Genomic DNA, 17,327 nt, shown 5'->3' on the forward strand with positions numbered 1-17,327 from the left:
AGCTTGAGGTTTTACGAAATATATGCATTAAGGAACCACAAAAATTTTTGTTGAGTCTTAGATGAATGAAAAAACCACAGCTGACTCTTCAGAAACAGACATTCCAAAGGGCTACACGCTCCGGAGTGTTAACAGGAGCCCCAGTGAATCAGCAAACGCAGAAAGCACTATTCTGCTTATATACCTTCCTGAAACAGCCATGTCTCCTGCAAAATCTTGATTAACATCACTTTTTTTAAATTTTCAAAGCCAAAAAAAAAAAAACGGAAACATGAGTTTCTACTCAGGCTGTAAGAAAAGAGCTATGGCAGCTTAGTAGTCATAAAGAGACGAATTCCTAATTGAAGCGCAAAATTTTAACTGGAATTGTAACTCTCTAATATTACCTGTACGTTATTTTATGCCCCAGTTTTCCAGGACAACAAATACAACGAGGTATCTAAACCTGACCGCAATTCAGTCAGATGTGGACACCAGGCTTCCTTAATGTCTTATGAAAATATCAGCTCTAATTCTTACTTAGATATCCAATAGCCTAACAACACCGAACACCACGTGCCCAACAATGTCTAACTGGGTGACTTTGGTCTTTACTGTTTTTAAAAAGGAGAAACCTATTTTTGTCAATTCTTTCATTCCCAACATGAGCGTTCACCATCTCAACCTAAGCAGAAGAAATGAGGCTTGTATAGGATCAGAACTGCACCGATGGTTTCACACCAGCGCTCTGTTTAACCCAGTATATGTTTTTCTAACAGGAGCCCTAAGTGGATACTCCGCGAAGAGCAACAGAGAAAAAACAGACTTGGCTGTCCCTTCAACAGTCTCTCAGCCTGCTATTACATTCGGGTCATGCAATTTCCTGAGCTTCATGGATTTTTTTCTGTTTAATAATCTTCAGTGTATTTCTTTTCTAAGTGTTTGTCCACTCTCCCCTAAAATACACGTAAATTTGAGCATCTACAGTGCCTTTTGGTGAGCAGTTCCACGGGTCTACTACCCTTCTGCATAAAGAACAGCCATACTCTATTTGTTTTGAAGTTTGCCAAGCCAGCTTCATCTGATGATCCTTAGTTTTTGTACGAGAAGAGGCAGCGAGCAGCTGATCTGCATCAGCTGTTCCCATGAAAGCTGTATCTGTCATCAGCCCTCTAAATCACCCTTTTCCAAGGGAAAAACGCCTGGCCTGCTAATCCACCCCTACTACAGAAACTCCGTAACTTCATCACCTTTTTGCCTTCTCTGAACATTTTCCAGTTTTAATATACTCCTTTCTGAGATGAAGGCATCAGAAATTGGGCAGTATCAAAAACATGGTTGAACTATAAATGTACATGGTGGCATAATGGTGTTCTCTGTTCTGTTTTCAATCCTGAAAATGCCTAATAGTTCCTTTTGGTTTTTGACTGTCATGGAGCAATGAATCAATGTTTTATGAAACTAAGATCATAGCCTTAGAATTTTGCTCGAGCAGCAGGAACTGGTGCAATTTTATGTATGATTCTAGAGTTGTTTCCTCTGTGTGTATCACTTCACATCTGTCTACACTGAATTTCAACTGCCATTTTATCACCCAGTCACTCAGTTTTGTAAGTTCTTCATCAGTCTTCTCCTTTCTACCCTGAATTAACCTAGTATCTTCCACAAACTTTCGATCTCATTGTTCACATCTGCTTCCAGGTTATTTATGAAAATGTTGATAGAGTAGCGCCTAGCACAGACTGCTGCTGGACTTTGCAAATGACCACTGTCTAGTGCAAAACCGACTTCTCCCACTTTCCACCTTCCTTAGTCGGTATTCTAGTCAATTGCTTAGCTATACAAGGACGTTCATTTTTGGTTTATGGCCGATTAATTTTCTCAAAAGCTTTGAGTGAGGGCCTGCTTTGAACGCCTTACACATCTACGCAGACTATACTGCCTGGGACACAAATGTTTAGATCCTCTGGAAGGTCACCCAGAGTTCTGTAGGGCAGAATTTATTCATGGCAGCCATACTGAGTCTCATATGTAGATCATATTTAGTTAGGTTTCCACTCATCTTAATCTTTATTACTAATTTAAAACATAATGCTGTGTGGAACAGATGGCTGCACATTATAAACATTAACAAATCAGCATTTCCAAGCCCAAACAGGTAACATTTTTGCATATGGGGGCAATAAGGCAAAGAAAGGCGGGCAGTGACTGGTCAGCACTGAAGTGTGGAAACCATACGGTAAGCGTCACAAACACTCTGAAAATACTGCTGGGAAAGTGACAAGCAAGGAGCGTGTTACAATCACAGCATTCTTACCATAAGCTTCGAAAGAGGCAGCGAGAGCAACAAGATGAAAATCAGAGTACTTTAGGGGCTTTCTATTGCTGGGTCTTTGGCAATAGAAGCTATGCAAGAGTGAAGAACATTTTGATCTATAGTGGTTATAATAACAATACTAGTTACAATTAAACACTACTGCACAGAAAAAAAAGTGTGGAGGTTTTTAAAATTTACTTATTTTTAAAGCTTAAAATGTACTGTAATCATTTGAGACTGTGATAAGTTGTAGGTTTGATTTGTTTGCAGGGCATCTCAAACAAAAAGCATCTTCAGCATAAATACATTTTTTGTCTAAAAGAGTAGCAAACCTCCGTATCTGTTCAACTTCATTCAAATAACCATGCCAATGTCTGTTCCCACCCCAATCTGCAGTAGAGCAGGCAGACATTCAGTACCCCACATCCTTTTTATACCTCAAATTAAGAACTGGCTGATGGAAAGGAAATCTTTTGCTTTTAACATTCCTTTAAGATCAAGTCCAACCGTTCACCCTGCACTAAAAGGGTCCCCCAGCGCCACCTCTACATGTCTTTTAAATACTTGCAGGGATGGGGACTCCACCACCTACTTGGGCAGTCTGTTCCAACGCTTCACAACCTTCTCTGTACAGAATTTTTTCCTAATATCCAACCTAAATCTACTCTGTTGCAACTTGAGGACACTGCACTTGTTACATGGGAGAAAAGCCTGACACCATCCCCCCCACCCCCACCTCTCTACAATCTCCTTTCAGGCAGTTGTAGAGAGTGATGAGGTCTCCCCTCAGCCTCCTTTTCTCCAGGCTGAGCAACCCCAGTTCCTGCAGCTGGTCCTCATTACACTTACTCTCCAGACCCTTCTCGTAAGACTTGCTCCCTAGGCCCTTCTTTCAACACGCTCCAACACGTCAATGTACTTCCTGGCCTACGGAAGAAAGGACAGGCCACTCGTGAGGACTATAAGGGTTCTGCAAGTCTATGCAGGGAGAAAATTATTATAAGCACTCATCAGAAAACAGAGGACACAAAAAACACCAAGATCCCACTATTGACTTGAATCACTTTGGATGCGGACATGAACCACTTTGAACCAAAATTCACAATATCTCTTCAACGTACATCTCCTTCAGGACTCCAGAAAAGACAGACATCATTTAAATCAGATCAGTAAACTTGTATATTGATGCAGCATAAAAACTATTGTACGTATTATACACGTGTTTTCTCTGGACATTCAAGAAAATTCACCTAATACTTAGAAACACAACTACACTTTCCATGGAAAGTAAAAGTAAAAAAGAGTTCTATGGTATCTAGTTTGTGCACAACTTACTCAGCGCCTGAGGTTTTAGCATTCGAATCTCCTCTTTTTCTGGCACACAGTCATTCAGATCACAGTATGTTAGTGCTGTTTAGTCAGATGATTAGAATTTGATTATTCTGTGCATCTAGGACCTCATGTTTTAGTATATTAAAACTATTAACATGGCTCCATTCTGAAGATAAACAACAGTTCCTAGACACAACAACAGCTTTTGTTTGCAAAAATATTTTTTACTGAATCTGAGCAGCATTTGAAAACCATACATTCTTTAACGTTACTTGCCAAGAATGAGAACAGCATTTGGGCTGCAGGCCTAGTGACATCATTGCTGAAGAATGAAATTATTTCCCCATCTACTTAAAAAAACCTGGATGCTATATAATGTTTAGAAAAGGTAACCTCCATTGTCTTTCGTCTTTGTAGTCAGGCTTATCATTAACCGTGCAAGTGTGATCCCCTCTCAGCTTTATCTGAACTTCTCTGAGCAGCACATTCTTCAGTTCCTGTATTCCAGCCACGCTGCTTTTCTACCTCGTTTCTATCTACACTGCAGTTAAGTTTCAGTTGTATCAATATAACAGATTTGGGACATTTCTTTTTGCTATGCATTAACCTGTCCCAAGACACTTCTTTACTTTTTCTTCCTCCTCTCCATCTAGAGGGATTAACATGATGGTCTTTTCCAAACTCCTGTTCTTACTACCTGGTTCAAAATAGTAATTAGTCGTATCAGCCTGATCCCACAGGGCCATTATTTCAGCTGAGCAAATAGACCTGTTTGAAAAGAGTCCCCTTTCAAGGAATGCAAACAGACCTGTTTTAACAGTCCACTTTCAAGGAATGCTTTCTTCAAACATCTCAAAATCCTCCTAATCATACCTTGAGAATCACGCATTATTCATTATTTTCACACAGATGAGAATAATTCATTAGTTTACCTCCGCTTCTTACATCTTTCTTATTCAGCTTGGTATAGTCACCTTCAACCTGTTCACCAGAATTGAGAGTTATTGCATACCCTGATACAAAGAACAATCAGGAGACTCCATGCCAATATCACCAGGATGTTTTTACCCCAATTTTACATCTCTGATTCTGGCGAGCTACACATACGTATTTCAATATCTACTCTCACAAATGGCTTCTCTATTTCTATTAATCGTTCACCATCTGAGAGGTCTTGGATGTTTCGTTTAATCTCTCTCTTTCATTCTTTCTTATGTTTTAGATCATTAAGTCTTCTAACCCTTTTTCCAGTCCTCTGCATGTCATCTTTTTCCCTTTTCTACTTCATTTTCTGTTTATCCCCATCACCCATTTTTCTCATGCAGTTAATTTCTTACATTGCTTCTCCATATTTTCTTCTCCTGTGTTTCACTTGCCCATTTTTAAAATATCATTGACTGGCTCTTCCATTGCTAAGTTCATTCTGTGATGCTAAAGACAGGAAGCAAACTGTTTCCCTGAATTTGCAAGCGGAGACTTTTCTCTTTCCTTTTGTTTGTTGCATGTCTGCCATTTCCCCCCACTCCTCCATCACACCTGTAAACTCTTCCTACACCTTCCTTTAGAGGCACACTGCCCTCAGATTTTCTCCATTATTTCTAATGAGTGATGGTGTACGTAGGAATACTTTCCCCCACACTTTTCCCCACTTTACATAACACATTCCATTTCTGCGTCATGCCTCAATGCTATAATCGCTTTGGTAACTATCGAAATCTTATCTTCTTATTCCTATGATTTGGGAAATAAAATAAATGTTTCTGACCAACTTGTCCATTTCTTCCTCTTTGCTTGCTTTTTTGTCTGGCTGCTTTAAAAAAAAAAAAAGCAAACACCACCACCACTAAAACACCAAACAAAAACCGACCACAAACAATCAATACCAAAACTTTATGCCTAGGTCATCTTTCCTCGATGTGAGGCAGCATTCCCCTTTGACCAAGCTGCATAAAGTAACATTATATTTTAAACTGTGATTCCCTTCCAGAAATTAATTTCTAAAGGCATGGATTATGTAAATATTACAGTTAAGCCTGAGACACAACAGTCAAACAACCTACTACTGCATCTGCAGTTTTTCTTTAGAAAAACAATCAAATTTAAAAAACATTACAGTGTTTTTCTCTTCTTAGAACAGATCTGGCCTAGCAGAGCATCCTTTAATTTGAGTGCACTGTTTGAACAGGGTATGGAACAGATAAAAATAATAAAACATGAGATTGCTCAATTAAGAATTTTAATATGTCTACAAACTTCTGTATATTTCAGATTGATTCATCCAGAGTATCATCGGCTGGTTGTATTAAACTGTGCGTAGTACTGGCCTGTTGGAAAATTTGAATATTCTTCTTCTTTGAGATAAATGTTCCTAGTAATAAATACAAAAAATGTAGTTAGTAAATGTTCTCATTATAACTTAGAAGTAGAAACCTAAAGATGATGTAATGCATAAACACTCATAAATGCTTATAAAATTCAGAATTATTAGAAATGGAATTTAATGTAACTAGACCTTTCGCTCCAAAATGTACACCACTTCTCAATATAACAAATTTTTATTTTCATTCTAAAATAACCTTCCAAAACTCTCACAGTGAATAACTAAATTAAACACAATTTTGAATTTCATATTAGGAAAGCATCAGGTACTGGAAACTCTTTTGCAAAGTGTATGTATGCATGCATGATGGAGAGAAAAAAAAGACTGCAAGAACAGAATACTGAATCACTTGATTCCTCCTTTCCCACTAGAATAGATACAAGACCTGTCTATCAAATCACATGCAGTGGTTAGCTGAAGAATCATCCAGTTTTGTCATACGCAATGGAGAAGCTCATTTGTGTCATTAGCTTAACCCTGAGCTATCAGAAACTGGCAGTTCTACTGATATCCATCCTTTTTTTGTTTCAGAAAAATAACGCAAATTAAAGAAACCTGTACTGGTTTACACCTGATAAATATATTTATCTGCATAGTTTATTGTATTTATTCTCTATTTTGCCATCTATAGATACACTGTTGTCAGTGGAATGCTTTAAGAATTTCAGCTACTAATTCATACACATGATTCAGTAACAATCATAACCTACTTTCTGAAGACTGTTTACAGAGTACTGAAAAACAGAATTAAGCTGAATTAATTTATTTAAAAGTATAAACTTGTAACAAGTATATTAAAAAAAAGTAACGAACAATACAAGTAAAAAAGCTCTTTGAAAGCCATGCTATGGTGTTAATGGTAAAGAGTTTTACTTGATAAGAAGAAAATCCTTTTGGTCCTTACTTGGATTTCTGCTCCCGAGAGAGCTCTGCATTCACATAATCTAAAGCTTGGCGGCGTTCCCGATTCTGTCGTTGTTGTTGCCGTTCTAAAATCAACTGCGCTCTTGCAGCCTGTATTCTTTGCCTGTCCCATTCAGCATCTCTTTGGTGTTCTTCCTCTTTTAGTCTCTACAGGAGTGAGAAAAACGCTTCATTTTTTCTTTGTTCAAAGACGAAACAGTCTGTATAAAGTATGATTAATAAACTCATCCAGACAAACTTGCTTGCCTTTACTGAATGCTAAGGGTAGCATTTGAAATATGGAGAAAAAGTAAGGACTTCTACACGAGGTAGCAGCACACGCATTAGGCAAAAGTAAGACACTGCAGATGAGAACGCTACTCTTTTCCAGGGAGCCAGACAGACTCCTGCCTTTGCATGACGTAAGAAGGTTATGAGCTGGTGCCTGGTAGAAGTAAGTTAATCAGTATGTTACTATTTCTCTCTGACATCTTAGCTCTCTAAAAACCCAGGGCAGCAAGACAGGGTTTTTTCTAAGTTCTTGTTAGCAAGACTTGTAATTTCTTGAGGTCAACAGTTAAGTAGACATTAGTGAGGCTATGGTTAACTCAGTGTAATAACTGAGAGGCCAACACTAGATGAGTAGACACAAACTATTGTTTCCTCTGCTCCTGTTATACCGTCACTTCCTCACTTCTTGTCTGATATACCATTGAAAAAAACCATGTCTGCAAAAAACCTCACTTTTCTTGGTGGGGCTCATTTCCTGCCAGCTTGGCTTGAGGGTCACATGAAAGCCAGGAAAATGACAATTCCATCTTCAGCTTAATAACAGCAATAGATAAAACATAGTGTAGTATACAGTATTGTAGAGATTAAAAATTAAAATTGAACAGCTATTCGTTAGCTGTTATGAATCTAGCCTTTGCACTGAATGTGGTAAGTAGCTTCACGCTTAGCGATACCTAGGCCTCTACACTCACGACTGCACACAAAGGGCCGATTTCTTCATTTTGACTGCTTCCTTCCATGCACCTTTGAAGCAGCAATTATTAGCAATATTTAGTTGTTCTGTTGTAATGCTATCTCAGACCACAACTCATAGCTGCACGAGATGGTAGAGGGAAATTCCGTTGCATTCATGAACTTTTAAAACCACGAAACATGCATACACAGGATCCCTGGACCTGCTCTATTTGTCTTGCTCACGTACCCATGAGCACGAGAACACTGCTCTGGCCTGCTCTCCTTTCACCCTCAGCTCCTGGCTCTTCTCCCATGTGGAAGAGCCAACACCTGCTCATACCTTGCAGGCAGCTTGCGCAATCTCAAGTCCTAAACTGCACCATGAAGCCTTGGTCTTGGGCTGTGCAGGACACTGTGCTCCTCAGCTGGGGCACCATGGACCATGCTTCAAGATCCCGTGGGCCCCCTGACCCTGGGCTCCACAGCAACCTTCCTCCCAGCCCAGCTCCAGGGCTCCAACCTACTCCTGCTGGTCCATGACATTTCCCAGCTGCTTCAGAGACACTGTGTTCAGTTTGATTAAAGTTTGGGTAAAATTCAGATCAATGGAAAACACAGTCTTATAATGGGATGCACAGGGCAAACATTAATATTTTATTCTACAAGCATTCCCTGTGTTATTATTACAATCAGGAATACAGAATATGCACGTAAGCTTAAATACCAGTTTCTCCACAACTTGTTGCTGCTGAGAGTAACGGATTGCCATCAGCTGCTCCCGATTCATTCCCTTCCATCGATCTGCGATCACGCGGTGTCTACCAAAGGAACTGACTGCTTGTTCAGGGTTTTCGGAAAGTAAGTCTCCTTGAAGGAGGCTGGAAATTTCATCCATGTCTTCTTTCATTTTTTGATTCCTTTCCAACTTCTTTCTCTCAGCTAGTTCAGCAGCCTAAATTCAGTAAAGAGAGAGAACTGACAGTTTTTCCAAGAGAAAATACTAAGGGATGCAACAAAATTAGTAATAACAGATTTCTGTCCAACTTGCTCACAGCTGTCAACAGCAACACATACAAATACTGTGATGATGGTCCTATTGGTTAAGATCAAAAATCTAGTAGACATACATTTATTTAATGTCATATCACATACAAGTGATTTTGAGAAAAATAATTTTGTTTTATAAGAAAAGCCAGAATTAAATAAAATACAATTTCACATTTATCCACAAGCAAATACCCATTGATATGTGGAGGCCAGACACAATATGGAAGAAATTCACACTAAAAATTTACAATCTTGAATCACTAGGCTTGATATATATTACATAAAATGTGAAGAACTTTTAGGCACTCAAAACAAGCAGACAGCAGATGCCTACGGTAAGCCTGAAGATGCAGCCTCGAATCTGTTCCCTTTGCTGATACAAAATGTCAGCTTGAATCAGATTACGTGAATATCTGTAGCATTAGAAATCATAACATGCATTTCTATGAAAATCACTGTTCCTATTGTCCACTATAAGATCGTAGTCTCCTATTTGGAGGAATTCGTCCTCTTACAAGATCCCAGAAAGCAAATATGATGATTTTATTTTAAAGTAATTACCTTCAAAAGAAGGATTAGACTAAGTAAACTAACTGAAAGTAGAATGATAATGCTATGCATCATCCATTTCTAACCCTGTCTCCTTCTTCTGTAATGCGTAAACAAAACATCTGGAACAGTGTACAGTGCTGGCTTCCATCGGGACAGCGGACAGGTAGTCTTCTTCCGCTATGACACAAGGAGCACAGATTGCCAGGCCTCTCTCATATCGCTTTATGTGTGTATCTTGACTGCAACAGATCAGCGGATACCTAGCTCTCCAGTTTGTCCAAGATTGTCTCACGCTCTGTTCAAAAAATCACTGGCTTGAGAATATTCACTTTATGAGTTAAGTAGAACACCTCCGTACTTTTCTTGCCAATTAGTAGTTCACTGGTTAGCATGAACTCATGTTTAGAAACATGATGGATGAGGATAAATGAAAAATTAAGGGTTATGCATCAAGAAAATCATAGCAGGAAAAACACTCCTCTGTGGCATATACGGTGAAGTTGAAAATTAGTAGGCAGAGTAGCCAGAAGAGATAAACCACCGAGAACGACAGGACTATCTAAACACACATGTGGGAACCTGTTCCTTTGCAAATGTTACTGAGAAGAATCCTAACGCAGCAAGCACAGTGATCTATGCCACCAGAGGAGACTGCTAACCTGGGTTTCTCTCTACACTTATATTTATAGACTTGGAGTTTGGTTGACAGCAGTTCTCCCTAACATCAGGCCTGCCGAAAGAGCCACTTCTGTTTGCTCTGAGCAAACATGCCCAACAACCTGCCAGGGAGTTACCCGAAAAAAATCACAAATAAAGTACCATAACTTAGATTAATAAATTCCATGGCTAAAAACAGCCCTGTGGTTTCCATTAAAATAACCGAAGTATTTGATGTGCAAACAAACTAATAAAAGAAAAATGGAAAAACTCAAGCAAATCAAATTTCAAGTGGCAAAACATCAACTTCAGATCTGGTAATTACTGGCTCTGCCATCATAACACAGAATAATAAATTGGCAACGAAACGCCACTTTTATATCTCACTGAAGTCAGTAAGTGCAATTCTTACAGAAGTTTAAAGCAATTTTTAAAATCCAAAATGTGCTTCCCTGAAGGTTTTTTCTTCATCCAGAATAATAAATAACTTGAGAGTAATTACAACACTACAATTTCCAAGGAAAAACAAACAAGCAAGCAATAAACCCCAAGATTTTCAATCATCCAATATTTTTGGGACACTGAACCAGAATATCAGATATATACTTTTAGCTTACTAATACTATGAATAGAGCAAATATTTTTAGTTCTGAAAACACTCAGAGTAAATCACATTTAACTGAAAGTCAGTTTGGATGGACCTCACGTATTTACTGGCCTTGAAGCTTAAAATGTGTAATTTTTATTTAGATGACTTTATTAATATCACTCCACTGTGATCTAGGGACAGATCCAAAACAGGCTCTTAGAGCTTGCAGTCCTACCCTCCTCATTAAGAGGGAAAGCTGAAAATCTCTGAGCTGCCTGGGATTCTTACTGGAGGAAACTCTCAGCTCTGTGCATAGCCATCCATGTAGCACGACTATGCAATGATTAATGACTCTGCAAAAGAAAGATTTGAAACTTGCAAAATGCATCAGATTTAACCTATCACATCAAATCCCTAATGAAACATAATTCATTGGTATAACATGGGAAAAAAGAGAAATAAATACATGCCCCATTTATTTTGATTTGTGATCCAACATTATGTAACTTCCCTACTACTAAATGCACACCAGTTGAGTAGAATGTATATGCCCAAACATAAAAAACAAACAACCAAACAGAAAACCACACACACAAACCTCCCACTCCATCCCTAAACCCTGTTACAAATTCCAGAAGTTTTATGTGGAATCAGTTGGTATGACGACTATTATTTGAGGTACTACTGCCACCCTAAGTGCACCAGCCACTTCGGGTACTTTTGCAGCTATTTATACAAAACACCGTTCAGTAGCCATGACTTCAAGCAGCAAAAGCTTTTTCAATTACCTTGGGCTATCTATAAACAAAATTATATGCCAAATGTGCCCTGAAAGGCTCAAGCAACACGTACAAAGACTTGCACGCTTACATACTTAAGCCAAAAGATACCATACTTGATGTAGTTAATTTTAATATGACTTACTCTGATGTGACTAAATAAAGCCAAGTCACACCAAATATAGTTTAACCAAACCAACAGCATCCATGTAGCCCTTTTAGCTGTAAAAATAAGTTGAATAAAAGAAAAAAAAAAACAAAAAAATCTCTGCAGTAAGTTGAAGAACCAGAGCATGGCAGATAAAGGTACTAAGACAGATAGGAAAGGTTCATGTCATGTTTTAATAGGTTCCAAAGCATGCTTGGTAAACAGCCAAAAAGTCGTGTACAAAAATACCAAGAAAGCAGCCAAAGTTCTAGAAATGGTGGTTGTGGGGAATTAATGTAAGCAATAAAGACAAAAGCTCCTGGTAGTAATTTTTCCACACAAGCAAAAAGAAAAGCAGGCAGACACAGCTAAGATTACTCGATGACTGATACAAAAGCAAAGGCAGCATGGGAGACTTTTGCTGAACTACAGTGTACAGATTAACGTTCCCTGAGAGACTGCGGAGTTGCTGCTGCCCTCTGGTCAACAAGCTGAAAACCAGGAGGAAGAATTTTGACAGAGGGTAACTAGATCCTTGGAGAGGATAAAATGAATAAATTCTATCTTCCGGTGACTAAAACAACCTTGGAAGTTAGATGTTAACAAATCTCTCTGAAAACATCATCATTCATTATACTTTTGCACAGCTTATTTTCTTTCTGTGCCTCCACTTTTTTTTTTAAAAGCAAACCAACCAACCCAATATTAATTTACCTGAGTTCTATTGAAATCTTTAGTAGCTGCACAAATAGCACGCCTGTTTTCTTCTTCTTTTCGTTGTTGCTCCATAATCTTGTGGTCAAGTTCAATCCTATTCTTGTCATAAAGATCATCTAAATTAGATTAAAATGAAATTTAGTCAGTATTTATCACCTAATGTGCCACATGAGTAAGCAACTATAACAGAGGAAGTGAGAGAGAGAGAGAGAGGAGGTACAGATAGAGTAAGCTAAATTACATAATTATTTCCAAATCCTACCACCAAAGCTTTCCATCTTGGAATTTCAGGTGACTCATGAACTCAGTTTGTTATGAAACTCGTCTTAACAGTTAGACAAAGTTAAGATGAAGGAGTATGTTAAGTACTGCAGAAAAAATTTTTCATGACAAGCTAGAAAAGAACCATCAGTATTATTTTGTCTGCTCTAGAACAGCAAAAATTGGACAATTTGGTCTGATGAAGTAATCATACCATCTAGCACACAAAATGTAGATTTTTTTTTAGAATGCTCTGACACTTCATTTGAGAAGGACAGAAATGAAACCTAGGTGATATAAGAATCATCACGTATTATTAAATATAGATTTCCTAAGTCAGATACTGAATATATTACAGCTTGTAAAGTAAAAACTGCTGCAGTATTTCTAACAGTTAAATACTGAATATACTAAAACAATGCTATGCCAAATTAGTCTATTATTGGCATAATAGACTCTGCCATATTTTTTCAGATACATCTGAATTTCAGAAAAAGCAAATTAAAACCTTATTATCTTCTTCTGTTACCTGCAAATTTTTGATCAGCTAATGCATTCTTCCTCTCTCTCTGTTGCTGAAGAGACCACTCCCTAAACTGCTCCTTTTGAAATTTCATCCTCTGATCATAGTTTAAGTCTTCACCCATAAACTTCTGCAAGCCAGATGCAGTACATCGAGGATCACTATCCGAAAGTCGGGCAGGTCTATCCTTCTTCAGGGCTTGCGGATCAGACAGGTCAAATTCACGTCTTGTTTCTGGCTTCTGAAAATTCTTCCGGAATTCATTGGTAGCCTTATTAATGTTTCTGATACAATTTTTCTGACGTTCTTCTAACATACATGTGATCTTGTCATTTTGCTTCATTTCATTAGCTAGAGAAAAATGAACACAATGAAAATACAACACTTAGAGAAGTGTCACAAAAGTGCACACTTAAGATGGAAAATAAAATTTGCAAGAGAAATAAATAGAATAAGTCTTCAAACTTTTATACCTTAGGAAAGAGCATTTGATCTCTGAATAGCAGTCCACAAAACACTCCAATGTTAGTCATATTTACTTATAAAATACTTTCAATTTTTTAATTATCAATTCTCTTATGAATGTTACAATGAAATATATGCAAATAAAAAAACCAATAAATACTTCTGGAACTATGAGTTTTCACTTGATTAAAACTTGCAGTAACACACGAAATGTACTGTATACTAAATCTTCCCACTTACTCTTAGTTTACAGTTACAACTGAAAGACATTAAGTGCTTATTAAGAACCAAACAAAAATTGGGCTCTCAATGAAAGGAATACTGATTTTTCTAACCATAGCACTAAAATAATTGGCTGGCACTAACAGTTTCTGAAGAGCTTAAAAGCTCTTGCCCGTTTAATCAAAATGCTGTAATTGATTTAAAGAAAAACAAACACCACCAAAAAAACCCCCACCCAAAGCTAGACATTCTAGCCATTTGAATATAATGTACAAGAAAAAGACGATTTCTTTTGTTGCCAGGCTACACGTTGCTTCTGGCAGTTTCCTAGGAGTCGCAGTCTGACAGGAATTCTGCCAAGGAAAATCACAAGCAGCTGTAGCAGCACAGCATGGAAGCTGGCAGCTCCATTCTAGCTCGTTTTGAAATCCACAGAGAGCTCAGTCTGTGGGACCTTCTCACATGATACCACAGGAAAGCATTCCAAACACAGAGGGCCACAAAGAGTTTTGAGGTCAGAGGACTATGATGAAATATTTGTGTGGCTACACGTTCTGACCCAGCAATGGCTCCTACTTGCAGCCATGCTGTACATGACTCATGCTTCCAGCAATAATAATCTATATATTATATTGAAGAATGGCCAGACAGCACGTGGGCTTACTCAACAAGAAAGCAATCAAATTTGCCACTACTATTCTGAAAAGAACAGAATTAAGTAATTGATACTTTTTTAAAAAATGCTGTTATCGTCAGGTCTCTAAACAAGGCTATTTGTCAACATTTATTAAAAGGAAACACTGAAAATTCCAGCCTATGAGGAAATGAATACCAGTTTAATCCTGTCAATGTAAATCTTAAGACACCAAGGAAAACACATATTGTACCAATGGAAATGTAAGAACATAAGTAAGTCTATGCGATCAGTTTGTACGTCTGAATGCAGAGAAGAGCCTACAATTGTGCTTATACATATATATATACGTTGATTGACAGATTTGTATAGATAGAGCTATATAGCAAGATTCAAGGGGATAGGCTCCATTTAGAAATACAGCAGTCTGAAGTACGTGCAGGGAAAAAGCAAGCAGGGAACAGAGGGTAAGCTACATTTAACTCTTCACAGAAATACCAGATATCTATGAATATACCAAGTTCTTCATTTCGTGCTTTTTCAGCTGCTTCTTGAATTCTCCTATCCTTGACCTGTGTATCCAATGCCTCCTTATCAACCTATTAAAATGAAAAAAACCAGCTATGTTACTATGTTTGAACAACTAAACCCAGGCATTGTCAAGCTGCATTGATTCATAGTTGTACAAGATAGATATAAAACCACTACCAGAGTATATACACATCAGTATTTAATGGAGATAACAAGAAGAAAATCCAGGAACAGCAATTTTCTTGTATGCTTGCTTTGCTTTAATTGTGATAGGTATATTCTTGCACCGAATCAGAACAAAACATCACATTTACATAATATATAGAGCTATAGACATTTTAAGCTGCATTACACAGAATACGTTTTCCCTACTGTAGCTGGCATTTTTACTTTTTCTTAATATTCTGGATTCATTTATAAAACAGGTAAATATTTTGACAGTCAAGATGACAGGAAGTCGTAATTAGTTCAGAATTAAAAAAATATAGATGGTTCACTGAAGGTACATTGAAGAAGTAAGGAGAAATGGAAAGAAACTTTCCAGCCTTATCTGATAGAGTGGGATTAATGTACCTGCCAAAATGCAGTATTGGGTGCCATTCAAGATATGTGCAGACATCTACACTGAGCTGAAAGATACGGTATATAATATTCACATCCCTGGAGATAACACCCTAAGGCACATCTTCAAATGGTAGCAGCCACTAAGGCACATCTTCAAATGGTAGCAGCCACTAAGGCACATCTTCAAATGGTAGCAGCCACTAAGGCACATCTTCAAATGGTAGCACTCACCTACATTTTAGGCAAAAGAATCAGGTCCCATATTTGTTGACAGAACGTGGCAAATTAATAGGCAGAAACATGCATTTTATTACTTTTAACTGGTCAAGTCAATGTCTTTAAAAGATTTGTCAAAAAATAATTACAATTCTTCAAAAATCTGGTAAACTATCTTGGTAGTCTCTGCCTAAAAACTATTCAGATCAAGACAGAGAGACCTAAAGAGATCATGGGTGGAAAGAGATCATTCTTAGTGCTGTAAGAAACAACTGCCTATACCAGTGAGGCAAAGAGGTAAATCTGTAAGCAAGGGTGAAACCTAGAAATTATGTGTTCCTGATGAAGGAATTCGAACTATCTTACTATACCCATCCCACATCTGTTAAAAAAATATTAGCTCCTTCCACATAAGTATATAGTCTGCTACCATATATGTTAGAATGCTGTATCAGGTGGACGACCTGTCCTGTTTGTTGCTCTGCAACTGCAATGACTTTTACATGAGACCGACAGGAATAAATCCAAGGTGCTGTCAGAGATAAGGTGACTTCCACCGACTTGTGACACGTTTCCATAGCTAAGAGAAGATGGATCAAACTGACCTCTGTTGCAATGTCCAGTGACGCTGACAGATTGGACTTATTTTCACCAATTCCAAATCTGGTTCTACTCAATGCTACAGCACTTACACGTGATGCATAGAGCACTCAAAATACTTTGCAAGCAAAATTTAAGCTTACTTTTCCTCACAGTACTCTTCCCTCCACGCACACACACAGAATCTTAATGTGAGCCTCTGGACATGTTACAGGAAGATTAAATGAACTATTGCATCCAAAACTTAAATACAACATGATTTCCCAGGATTCAGGGTGCAAACTGCATAGAGGACTCCGGAGAAAACCCATCATAATGAAGCTATCAGCCCCACTGATCTTCACAGACTGAAGGGCCTTCTCATAATGACACCCACCCCAAGAAAAAACGGACCCATCCATTAACTCCATATACATAATCATGGCCCGATGGATCTGTCTTATGCAAAGTAAGGACTAATTGCAGGATCCCTTTCAGCAATAAATCTCTCAGCACCGATTCTAGCTTCTAGTGAGAATCAAGCAGATGAGGGAAGTATGAGCAGAGCACAGAGGTAAAAAGCACTCTGTGAGCTGACTTTGCAAGTTTCTGGCTTACTCCAAAGTAAAGCATAATAGATAAGTTGAAACATAGGGCTTCATCTTTCTGTTCTGTTCAGGAAGAATTAAATCTCACCCTTGAGCCCTGCAGTGAGACACAAGTACCCCTCCCTCCCTCGCTCTCTCACACACACCCCTTCCCCCAGAGACAGCTGCCAAAAATAATTGTTAACGATGCCTAGAGAGTATCAACTCGCTTCTACCAGCAACTTTCTAAAACCTCTCAGCCGTCTAAAAGACGTGACACGGCATTTTCTCCCCGTTTCCCCGCGGCCTGGTACCACGGGTGCTCGCAGACATCGACAGCGCACCGAGGGGCCGCGCTCGCAGCAGCCGAGCTCCCCAC

The 17,327-nt window shown here is 38.3% G+C and overlaps 1 protein-coding gene across 1 annotated transcript; it reads right to left on the reverse strand.

Annotated features, from left to right (window-relative positions):
• Nucleotides 1–5,914: 5,914 nt before the first annotated feature.
• On the reverse strand, nucleotides 5,915–15,070 carry RIBC2 (RIB43A domain with coiled-coils 2; the record flags this gene model as incomplete). The annotated part of the gene is made up of 6 exons (XM_010137453.1): nucleotides 5,915–5,996; nucleotides 6,913–7,079; nucleotides 8,602–8,829; nucleotides 12,364–12,482; nucleotides 13,157–13,501; nucleotides 14,989–15,070. Coding segments are annotated over 6 exons (1,023 nt in total), but the record flags the coding sequence as incomplete, so codon positions are not given.
• Nucleotides 15,071–17,327: the final 2,257 nt, after the last annotated feature.

The sequence above is a fragment of the Buceros rhinoceros genome, unplaced genomic scaffold (genome assembly GCF_000710305.1).
Source record: "Buceros rhinoceros silvestris isolate BGI_N320 unplaced genomic scaffold, ASM71030v1 scaffold2606, whole genome shotgun sequence".
In the NCBI taxonomy this organism is placed as follows: domain Eukaryota; kingdom Metazoa; phylum Chordata; class Aves; order Bucerotiformes; family Bucerotidae; genus Buceros; species Buceros rhinoceros.